This window comes from Sebastes fasciatus, chromosome 7 (assembly GCF_043250625.1).
Source record: "Sebastes fasciatus isolate fSebFas1 chromosome 7, fSebFas1.pri, whole genome shotgun sequence".
NCBI classification, from domain to species: domain Eukaryota; kingdom Metazoa; phylum Chordata; class Actinopteri; order Perciformes; family Sebastidae; genus Sebastes; species Sebastes fasciatus.
This window is the reverse complement of record NC_133801.1, coordinates 25938956-25951175: the sequence shown is the minus strand read 5'-3', so window position 1 is coordinate 25951175 and position 12220 is coordinate 25938956. Positions and strand designations below refer to the sequence as shown.

General features: G+C 38.6%; 1 protein-coding gene across 3 annotated transcripts; it reads right to left on the bottom strand.

Annotated features, from left to right (window-relative positions):
- Positions 1–3260: 3260 nt before the first annotated feature.
- tnfaip1 (tumor necrosis factor, alpha-induced protein 1 (endothelial)) lies at positions 3261–10072 on the bottom strand. 3 transcript variants are annotated; one of them, XM_074639972.1, is made up of 7 exons: positions 9961–10072; positions 8055–8413; positions 7494–7663; positions 5990–6073; positions 5582–5634; positions 5244–5439; positions 3261–4021 (listed from the first exon to the last, which is right to left on the bottom strand). In XM_074639972.1, exons 2-7 carry the CDS (start codon positions 8302–8304, stop codon positions 3800–3802), a joined length of 975 nt encoding a protein of 324 aa, XP_074496073.1. In that variant the 5' UTR covers positions 8305–8413; positions 9961–10072; the 3' UTR covers positions 3261–3799. The 3 variants fall into 3 exon arrangements, with proteins under 3 accessions (XP_074496073.1, XP_074496072.1, XP_074496074.1); XM_074639971.1 differs by having other exon boundaries at positions 9908–10047; XM_074639973.1 differs by lacking the exon at positions 9961–10072 and adding an exon at positions 9487–9616.
- Between the last annotated feature and the right edge of the window lie 2148 nt (positions 10073–12220).

Here is a 12220-nt window from a genome sequence, read left to right as displayed (position 1 = left end):
TGTCTGTAGTTGATGTCTAGGGTTTGTTTCTGTGGTTCTCCTCTTTGGGAGGGTGGTGCTTTTATATTTTCTCTTCTATTGTTAACATAGAAGAATTATCCTTAATCGGTCGAGCTGTAATATTTTGTTTTCATTTTACGATGAATAGTTTAAATATGTATTTAGTTATTTTGCTATTTATGCTGAGGATCTTTGGCATGAAAACTTCCTTCAGGATGAATAAAGGCCTATCTTATTCTAATTCTTCGTTGGTCTCACTAGACGTTGATGGGAAGCGTAACAGACAGAGGAGGACGACCGGTGGAAACTGAGCCACCTAAGCCAGCGTGGGAAGGTTTAAGAGCGAAAGGAAACCGGTCAGGACGAAGAGGCGGACACCATCAACGACACAGATTATAAGATAAAAAGAGAAAAGGGAAAAGACAGTAATAACACATGTGGTAACAACTCTTATTGCTTAATTTGAGAAAAAAGTGATAATTTTATTATGAAATAAATGTGGAATGCTACATATAATATAATTTTATAGTTATAAAGGTGTGCATAATTCTTAGTTATAGTACATATACATACCTGGCTGTGTAATTTTCTAAAATAGCTTCTCATTACTATAATGTGCTGGTATATGACCAGATATTTTTGTAATATTTTTGTTGAGAAAAATAATACTTGATTTGATTTTTTATGTGTTGGCTTTGCACATTTATATATATTTTTGTTTGCTAAAGAATAAACATCTTAAACACAGAAATGTGTTGTTTTGTGTAATGTAATGTGCAACATTGGTAATATTTGCATGCTTAAGACAGCCTAGCAGTGACTGCTGTAATATGTAGAGAACATATCACTGATGTAAATTATATTCTCATCTATTAACTGTTTTTACAAGACACCAGAAAAGGTAATTGGTTTAGCTCTATTTAGCTCTATTTAGCTGTGTTTACCTGAACTTTTAGCTCTCCTGTTTCAGAGAAATTGGGGGACAAACTGAGGCTCATATTTTGTGTCAGTTTGATAGATGATAGATGATAGAGGATCAGAGTGGGCTCAAAGGCATGGGTGCTTTAATTTATACAGGAGTACATCGGCCCAAGAAAGAACATCATTACGTGTCGCAGACAGAGTGTTACTGGTCTGTTTGCCCACATAGGACACAATCACATCCTCCCATAGGATTGTTTGTATTATTGTCCCAGTGTCTTGAAGTTGGACACCTGTGCCTTCAGCTGAGCCCGATAATCAGACTGAATGCTAATAGAAGTACCCGCTGACTACTCCCACCAGACTACAGAGCAGCTTCTTTCCTCAGGCTGGAGGACTCCTCACCTCATCCTCTGTCATTGGATGACAGTAAATGAACCCTGTAACCTTTCTCATATGTCAGACAAAGACAAACTTACAAAACACATATAAACCCAGTCAACGTCTACGGGAATAAAGCAAAGAGACAAGTGACCCTAATATGATGTTTACAAAGGAAAACAGGTCAGGCAGAAAATGTGACATTTATATGCAGCGATCAGTAATAACCAGATTAGGGACTGACAGAGAGGACAGGCTCTGGGACACGGACTTCTTCCTGCTGTGCACCTGTGGCTATGAATAACACTCATTTTAATTATTCATTTTCTTAATTAGTGTTGTTATGTGGTGTGTGTGTATTTAAATGGTTTAATGAACTGCCCGATTGGCCAAATACAATTTACAACTTTTGCGGGCAATACCTTTTCTTTTTTTTCTTCCCGTGTGTTATTGTGAGGGGATGGTACCTGATCAAGAACAGGCTGCAAGGATCTCAAGCATCTCTTTGAGAGGATTACTACCATTGAGTATTAGGGCCACATTGAGGAAAAAAATAAATCTGAGATTTCGAGAATAAAGTCCTAATACTAGGAGAATAAAGTCATAAGTTTAAGAGAAAAAAATCATAATATTATGAAGTAGTAATTGTACGTGTTATTTTAGAGGGGAAATAGTGGGAAAATGAGGAACGTGGAGCATCTTGTGAAGTTATATTTTAGTTTAGGTTTCACAAAGAACCAAATACTTCATCTTTTGGCACATCAGCACCACATTCTCATCAGTATCAGGACCTTGAAAAGATTGTGAAAGAAACTGCGTTTATTTGTTAAGAAAGACCCACACAGACCTGATGGGGAAACTGACTCTTCTGTGGAGGAGGAAATTACTTTTTTTTCTCGTAAAGTTATGATTTTATTCTCGTAATATGACTTTTTTTCACTTAAACTTATGACTTTATTCTCGTAAACTAATGACTTTATTCTCGTAAACTTATGGCTATATTCTCGTAAACTAATGACTTTATTCTCGTAAACTAATGACTTTATTCTCGTAAACTTATGACTATATTCCCGTAAACGTATGACTTTATTTTCGTAATATTATGACTCTTTTTCTCGTAAACCTGTGACTTTATTCTCGAAATCTCCGATTTTTTCCCCTCCTCAATGTGGCCCTAATACTGCGTCGTAGATTACCAAACATGAAGCAGCAGAACGATTGGGCTTGCTCTGCAGAGCACGCTCGGACGGTATAACACCGGTCTTAAACTGTATGGGAAATATGAAACAGCACATTATGTCCAATTATAAAATTGCATCATTTTCTGGTTTTGCATCTGTTCAAAGTAGTTGTTGCTCCACCATTTCAGATTTGTATTCAGAGCACATGACATGACCATTAGATTAGGTTCACAGTGGTGTGAAAATGCTCGGGTAGTTTGTTATATTTGTCTCTCATGTTTGATGAAGCACAAATACAGACTACTGATTAGTTGTGTCTGTACATGCATGTTGGCGGTCAGATGGTTGTCAGTGTTAGTATTCGCCGTGTGTTAAAGTTATCCAAAAGAATGCTATGAAATCAAACTCCAATTTAATACTATTTATGATCTGCATTTTTCTTTTTTAAAGCAATAGCTATTCAATGTTTATTTAAATGATGTATTCATGCAATCATTATAAAGTAGTGTTCATTGTTAGTGGCCGAGTCACTCACACGAGGGATTCACAGGAAATGAGGTCTGAATGTTACGGATAACTGTTCACTCTCTTCACGTGTCAGAGCTGAACTAAGTTACAGTCAACCAGGATTTACGACATGAGAAGAGGCATCAGTCCCTCTTTAGTGAGCCAACACTAGCCAGAATATTTAAATGTATGTAAGAGCATCACTTTTTGTCACCTGTAGATGTTTCTAATTATACCTGCCTACTAAAAACATAACAAAGACAAATAGTAGTTGAACAACAAGTACTTTTATCTTCACAGCTGGAAAAAAGGCATTATGGTAAACTGCATTAAAACACGTTAGAGGCACACTAATTCTGGAAAAGCTAAAACAGGTTCATCTTTGGCAAACAGGCTGTTGTAAATGTGTATATGAAAAATACAATCTATAAATATGAAACATGCTCTCCTGCTGTTTCAGAGTCTTAAGTGCTATGATTGTAACAATATTTCTTCTAAGAAATAGTGCATATCAGTGATTTTTCCTCCACTACTAATCTACATTTAATAAAAAAAAAACTACATTTATTTGAAGTAGTTGCTCTCATTCCTCTGATAATAATTCATAAATTATGATGGACAGAGCAGACAACAACACAACTATCTAGAGTAAAAAGTCAAGTTGCAAATACACGGAGGCCAACAGTTTGGACTTCTTTTAGATAGTGGTAATGAAAGAGAAATGTATGAGCATCAACAGATTTCATGTTTGAATGTTCATCATCAATGTGAAAAGCTGAAATCTGTCCAGCGGTTTTGTGGTTTCAGTCTCAGTGTCCCAGTGGCCGGTCATCGTACGTGCTGTACCTCTTGACGTGGATTCGACGGACGCGCTCAGCTCCTCCGGGCCCCTCCTCTTCCTCGCTGTGAGATCCGCAGTTGGTGTACCTCCGACGCGTGGCCTCCAGCAAGGTGTTGTCAGGCGGCGGCATTGTCTCGTAAAGCAAGGTGTTCAGAGTCTCCTCATAGATGCGAGCCTCAGGAAACTCCACCTGAGGCAGGAAGAGACAGACACCAACTATTACTATATAGTGAATAAATATATATTTAATACACTTGACAAGTAGCAGGTCAGAATTTGGTTTTCAGGACTTCACACATGCAGGCTAAGATAAATAACTGGTGGCACAGGACAAATTGCAGTGCAATCGCTAGTGGACATCTAACTATGAAGCAGGAACCTGTCTGTGTGTCTGTCCTTCTCATATCTCCAGAAATGTTCATCCAATCGACTTCACACTTGGCGGGAGTATTGCTGGGGACCTCATGAGTGCTTTGTCAGAATCGGTATAGGCTATCGGCACAGAATTTCAAATCAGCGCATCCCTAATATTAATATCATACGATCAGCAATAACATTAAGACCACAAGTAATCATCTCCTGATTAGATAACCTACCACATAAACACCAGACAATATCTATCAAGTGTGATCACAAAATATCACATTAATATTATAAGCTACTCTATTAAGTACACCAATATTTTTTATTTTTTTATTACATTATTTGCTTGTTGTTTCCTATATTATATAATTATTTGGCGAATAAATCAGCCAATCTGAAAATGACTCATACCAGATGGATCATTTTGGCTAATTAGGAGATAATGCTGTGATGTTTCATTATTAATAATTTCCTTTTAAATACAGGAGTGTTCACTTCTTCACTTTGACCTGAGGAAGACCATCTGTGGTTGAAACATTATCAGTCATGCCCACATGAAATAAAAGCAGTTTGTCTTTTTTTTCGTGTGCATAATCTGGTCTCTCTTCATCAGGCTACACAAAGCAGGACTAGTTTAATACCGCTGGCACACCGTGAGCTTACATATTTACATTAGGACAAAAAGCAGGAGTAGTTCTGAAGCATGGTATACTGTGTTTAACCTATATATTATTTAACTTATCATTATTATCACGACAGACACACCGCTCTCTGATGTACTGACTTCAGACCTGCGCTGTTAATTCATCTGTATTAGCTGATGGCGCAATTTGAAAGCCACGTTAACGTTACTCCTGCCTACCAGGAATGCATGCTTGCATGTATTTCATTGGCCAACGCAGCTCCTCGCCAGATGGTCCCCATTGCATTAAAACAAAAGTTGAGCCTTGTTCAACTTTTTGCCAGATGACCCTGGTTTGTTTTGCACCCCGCTGCGCCGCCTGACGCAGGGCACAAGTCGGTCTGAACGTGGCCAATCTCATCCTCACCTTGGTCTGCTTCTTCTCTGTGGCGTAGACGATGGAGGTGCAGCAGACCTCGGCCAGCTTGCGACCCTGACCGTAAAAGGACCAGCAGCAGATCTCGTCTCCGATCACGTCTTTGATAAAGAGGACGCGGCCGTTGAAGCTGAGAGACAGCCTGTCAAACAGCTCGATGTTCTTCAACAGGTTGTCGTCCGAGTTACTGTCGAGACAAAAGGCAAACTGATGAGCTTCATCATTTACTTCCCTCTGTGTCATGTGACTCATTAGACTTTATGAGCAAGAAAAATCTGTGCTTCTCTCAAAATAAATCAATTATCCTCTCTGGAGGAAGGCTTTCTTACCCGGTGTAGGAGTACTTGTTATTGCTTCTGTTGTACACCAGCTTCACCACAGGCTAACAGAGGGGAGAAAACTGATTACATATCTGGATTTTATTGCTTTCATATTTGGCAGGACTGCAGTGACAGGAGAGCAGAAATGTATGTTTCTATGAATATTTGATTCCATTCACATGACAAAATAATACAAAATAATTTCTTTATCATTCAATAGCTGCAAGAGGCATTATTTTATCTTTTAATTATTAACACATCCTGTGAAAAGACCAATCATATGAGCATTTTGATGCTTGTTTTTCGGGTTGTAACATAGCAGTGGGGCGGCATCTAACATGGGGAGGTGCTATTAAAATTCAAAATTATTTTCAGATTCATAATAATGATAAAAATTCCAGCACAGTCTGTAATTACCTTGGTAGAGGACTGGATGAGCCTCTCCTCTTCCTTACTGGAGGTGATCACAGGTATAACACACAACGGTTGCTCCTTATTGCCCTGCCAATCACAAACCAACATGCACTTGGGAGTTTATATAGTCTCTTTGATGCTCATAGTGTCTTTAGGCCAGGTAACATTTTAAAATGGGTAAAAGTCGCATTAAATGACACTATAATCAGATTTGAGTCATTATTTTTGTTTAGAACATGGACAAATGTTACTAACAACATGAGCATTAATCAGGAAGGTTAAAACCAGCCAGATACATAGAGAAACAAGAGGGTGAAGAAACAAGGCAGAGCAGCGTGCATTGGTACAGCTTGGTTCACCCTTCTAACTATGCATTTCCAACAGAGTTAGCCATTTCACTTTGAGACATGTTGTCCTGTTCAGTATAAAACAAAACAATAAAACAGCAAACTCATAAAAGCACACGGAAAAAGGTCCAACAACATGAAATTCAAAAGCAAAGGCTCCTTAACCCTCTGGCGATCCCGACTGACTTTATTATGTTATTGGTATATGAAACTAGAAAACCTAAGGAATCCACTGGTACCAACCATGTCATACTAACATGTCGGGAAGGAGGCTCAATAATGCTCTGAAGTTAGGCTAAATTTGGGTGAGGAAAACCTGGCATGGCCATTTTCAAAGGGGTCCCTTGACCTCTGACCTCCAAATATGTGAATGTAAAAGGGTTCTATGGATACCAGCGAGTCTCCTCTTTAGTGTGTTAGTAGTGTGTTGATACAATTTATGCTACACAAGAATGTAAGAAACACTTTCCTGTGCTCTGCAGGCTGCTTACATAGAGTATGTGCAGGTTGGCAGGTTGTGTGCTCTTCATTCATAAACTACTGGACATGACGAACGAATGACAGCCGGTGAGTTTAGAATTCAATGACTTGCAGCTTTGCGGTCTGTCCCCCTCTAAACCAAAGGATGTGCAAACCTTGGAAGCCCCGCAGACTTCCCTGTGAACATCTGTCAGTATGATGCATACCCACTGACACTTGTCTTCCACAGATGGAGCAGATAACTGCATTGCCGCCATATCCTGGAGGCATAAATATACACTGTGGTCCACAGCAAATCAAATCTGTGCACCTGAGAGGCTCTGTTGTAGAGCTGAATAGAACTCAGCACAACACACGTTCATGGCCGTGCACTGAGAACCATGAACTGTAAACTGAAGGAATTCTTAGTAAAGGAGGGAGGATGAAATCCTCTATCAGGGTATATGGCATTCTATATCATGATAGCTATGTATAGTAGCATGCTAACATTTGCTATTTAACAGGCCATGTACTTGAAATTTCTACCTAAGTATTCGGAGATGGTCACTGACTAGGCTCGGCTTTTGTATTATATTGAGATAAAAATGACTAACCAGAACCAGAACTCTTCTGCTGATACACAAACTGTCAGGAGGTAAATACATATTAAGTAAATATCAGTCAGTGTGGGTGTGACTGACCTGCAGGGTGTTATCACAAAGCTCCACCAGGCCCTGGACGAGGTAATACTTTGCCTCAGCTAGCAGCTCCTCGACAGCCTGACGACCTTTGGGTACGGCGACTGTGCCGTCACGTAGGTAGCACAGGATGCTGCCAAAGTGTTTCCCACTACGGTCGATCAGGATCCAACCTGAACAGAAACAGCAGACCATGTTAAGAATATGTACATCTAAGCCACTGTTGTACAATACTATGGCACGAACGGAGTTTGTTACTAATTCTTGGCTGCACCTGTTGTGACCATGATGAGCAACAAGTGTGGTTTACAATAGCAGTGGATAAATGTGTCAGTGAAGTCATGTGTTTTATGAAAGCCTACATATAATCCGTCACGAAGACTCTGAACAGTCACTGTTAAGAGATTGTGTTGAATTTATCCAGCAATGTCATGCAAGTAGAACATTAAAAAAGGCAATACTAGTTTCACGGATATGTTGTGGAAAGATAACAGCATTAAAATGGATTTTAGTCACTGTTTATGGACAACAGTCACCTGTGTGTGCAGTTCAGAGATGGCTTACCTTCTTTATCAGTGAACACTTCCTTCTTTCCACTGAACATGGCTTTCAGCATGGAGTTCTGCCTCGTCAGCACCTGCAGTGTGGTGTAAAACAGGGTCCCACCGACGTTGATCCGGACATACTTGTTGCCCAGGCCCCCCGCCCCTCGATAACTGCAGGTCTTGGTCTTGGGACAGGCCAGAGGAGGGGCTGAGGAGGTGGAGAGGGAGGAGTGCGTGTGATGCTGAGGCAGGCAGCTGTCCCCGGACATGTCCCTTTGGAGGTAGATGACCACCCTGCAGACGGAGGTCCGAAGGTCCCCCGCCGTGGTGCCAGCTACTGATGAGGCCGCCACAACCTCTCACTGCTACAGATCATTCCTGGCAAAACACACAAGAGTCCTGAACTGGAGCTAAAAAAAAAAATCTCTATGGAGCTACACAGGAAAAGTTAAAGACGGGTAAAGCAGGACGCCCAGTGGCTGAAGGCATGTAACACACAATACAGAGTGGAAGCCACCTATCACACTGTTATCTTTCCCTCAGTTCCCCTTTCCCATTAAAAGGAATGTGACACTAGAGGGGGCACACATCAATGAGTAAAAGGACAAATTATGGCTTCATCTACAACTGCAGGCAGCTCAGTTATCTTGAAATTAACTATAATTAGCAGCTGATATCCAGATTTTAGGAGTGGTCCCCCTTAAAGTGGATCTAGCTAGTTTAACAGAGTACTTATGACTTATAACTGTATGTAAGAGCATCACTTTTTGTCACCTGATAGAGTTCAACCTGTAGATGTTTCTAATTATACCTGCCTACTAAAAACATAACAAAGACAAACAGTAGTTGAACAACAAGAACTTTTATCTTCACAGCTAGAAAAAAAGGCATTATGGTAAACTGCATTAAAACATGTTAGAAGCACACTAACCCTGGAAAAACTAAAACAGGTTCATCTTTGGCAAACAGGCTGTTGTAAATGTGTATATGAAAAATACAATCTATAAATATGAAACATGCTCTCCTGCTGATTCAGAGTCTTAAGTGCTATGATTGTAACAATATTTCTCTCGTTTTAACCTCAAAGAGCTGAAGTTATTTAGCTGGTTTGTGTTAAACTCTAAACTGAGTATCCACAGAAACAGAGCTGTCATGGCTAAGTGAGCTAACTTTAACCTAACTTTAGCTTAGTTAACAAACTATTAAGTTAACAAATTATGAACTATACTTGAAATATAAAATAAACATCTTCTCAGCATAAAGTGGCCAGCTCAAATCCAGGATGCCAGTGAGAACTAACGCTAAAGTCTTTAGTTTAGTCAACAACAAGCTGAGGGTTAGCTAGGCTATGTCTGTGTGACAGACCAGACTCCCTTTAGAAATGTGCCCTTTTTAGACTAATATGTTCTTCTCAAGGGCCTGAACATTGTTTAACTCTACTTTAGCGTTACATGGTGAATAGTTATGTCCTTCTGGTCAGTTCGTCTTGTCAGTAGTCCACTATGTACTGCTTTCCTCTCTGTTACAGGTAACGCTGCCTCCTACGTGGGTGTGTTGTGCTAATGTTAGCTCATGTTCAACAGGAGGGGCAAACTTCAACACCACACTAACTTAGACTACTCTAAAAGTTACAAACATATTGAAATCTATTTTAGTTTTTTACCCGAACACACACCGAGTTACTTACAACGCAAAACAACATTGTTAAAAAGGTTATACATGTTCCAGATGTGTGTTAGTTTGATGTAACAAGTCAACATTAAATAGGCAGGTTTTTCAATGGAGTTCATGACGTGATCGCCCTCAGCTCTCCATCAGGCAGAGAACAACACGCAGCGAGGCGACACTTTACACACTGCGGGGTTTACTTACCGACCCCTCTCACGTGTTGTCAGATAGCCCGCACACCGTGTTAGATAACTAACCTTTAAAAGATGAACAACACTGTCAGGATTAGAGTTTAAAAAGTCTCTAAAATTGGGTTATAACTCGCTCCTCCTCTTTCTTCTTCTGCTACAGAGTTTACAGCAGGCTGTGCTGTCGTGAAGCTCACTGCTGCCCCCCGCAGGCAGTTACAGGCACTACCAGCCACATGACTATCATACATTATCCAACATACAGTATATCATCCATATGTTGACATGGATTACTTTATAGAAAATACACTTCTTTAAAAATGACAAATCAGGCAGTATCAAGTCTTTTTCTTTTCTAAATCTTATAGTTTTGATTTAGAAAGTATATATAGATAATTCATATGACACCTTCTCACGAAAAAAGTGCAATAAACAAGTGCAATACCTCAATCATATATCTTATACTGTATATGTTCTTAATATGCCTTGTACAAAGTATTTATTATATATGTACATTCATAATTCCTGATATGTATATGTTCTTAATATGCCTTGTACAAAGTATTTCTTATATATGTACATTCATAATTCCTGATATGCATATGTTCTTAATATGCCTTGTACAAAGTATTTCCTTTTATAATTGTAATATAACTTATTATTTTAATGGAGCTTCCCAGCAAAAAGCATTTCACACGATTGTACTTGTATAACCGGCGTGACAATAAACATCTTGTATCTTGAACGTCCATGTATCTGTTTTTATGTTTTTCATTTTTTTCCCACTCACAATGTTATTTGGTTACAATTGCCCAAAAGTCTTTATAGATATTTAAATCAATATCCTCCTCACAAATACTAACCATACACTTCCACGCAACACACACACACACACACACACACACACACACACACACACACACACACACACACACACACACACACACACACACACACACACACTTGTCTTTTTTTATATATTGACTGTATTGTTATTGTTGTTAGTATAAATATCTTGTCCTAATTGTTTGTTATCACTATTATGTATTAATATTATTTCTTTATATTAATCTTCAGATAAGCCCAGTGGGTTTTTTGCCTCTTCCTGCACTTTATATTATTAAACAGTATTTGTTATTATCATTATTTATGTTGTGTAGTCTTAAATTGTGCAAAATAAATAAACAAATAAACAAAATAAAGAAAATTAGACGGCAACCCAGACCAGAGGCATATAAGTTCTGATACATGATTTATGCATTAATTAATTTGCTAGACCAAGAGGTTATCTTTCGTGCTTTGAGTTAATTAAGTCCACACTACAGACTAAAAAACATCTCTTCAGCTCGAATATTAAACATTTGACTTTATCAATTTTGTACAGTCGTTATATTATCTACATTACGGTAAGAAATCTCATCATTTGCTCAGACTCAAGTTCATCACTAGTTAGTTTACAGTACAGTCATTCAGACAGCAGACCAGACATCTTGATTGAAATACAACAAACATTATACAGAATTCAAATGATGGGGCTTACAGTACTATTTTTATGGATACCAGCACACATAGAGGTCAAAGGAAATGAAATGGTAGATAAGATTGCAAAGAAGGCTAAAAAAATAACGACATTGATTTGACAGTTAGCTTCAGCAAAACATAAATGAAGAGCATTATTAAACAGAGACTGGGGGAAAGGTGGCAGAAGCAATGGGAGGAAGAGAGGAAAGGACGGTGGTTTTACAGAGTTCAAAGGAAAGTGGGAGAAATGATGTAGGAATGAACAGGAGAGATGAGACAATCATATCAAGACTATTATTTGGACACACTGGACTAAACAGCACACTATTTAAAATAGGTAAACACAGGTAAATGTAATTATTGTGGACAAGAGGAAACGGTGGAGCATGTAATGTTTAATTGTGAGAGATATGAGGAAGAAAGAAGGCATTTGAGTCAAGGCCTCAAGGAGATTAAAGTACACTTTGATTTAATATATATTCTACAAAAGAACTCACTAAATGAGTGTTATAGAATATTATTTCAGTATCTAAGACAAATTAATATGATTGGAAAAAATATGAGGTAGTTTTCTTTTTCTTTTAATTTCTTTTCTCTCTTTCTTTCTTTCTTTCTTTCTTTTTTCTTTCTTTCTTTCTTTCTTTATTTATGGATATAGTAATTATTAGTCAGACTGATCCACACTCCAGACCAATTGGTGGCTGAGACGCACCAAATCGTTGTTTGCCAACCGCCAATAAACCTCAAAGAAGAAGAAGAAGAAGAATGAATCTCATTTCCGTTTTACTTCAAAGTAAAAGCTCCTCAA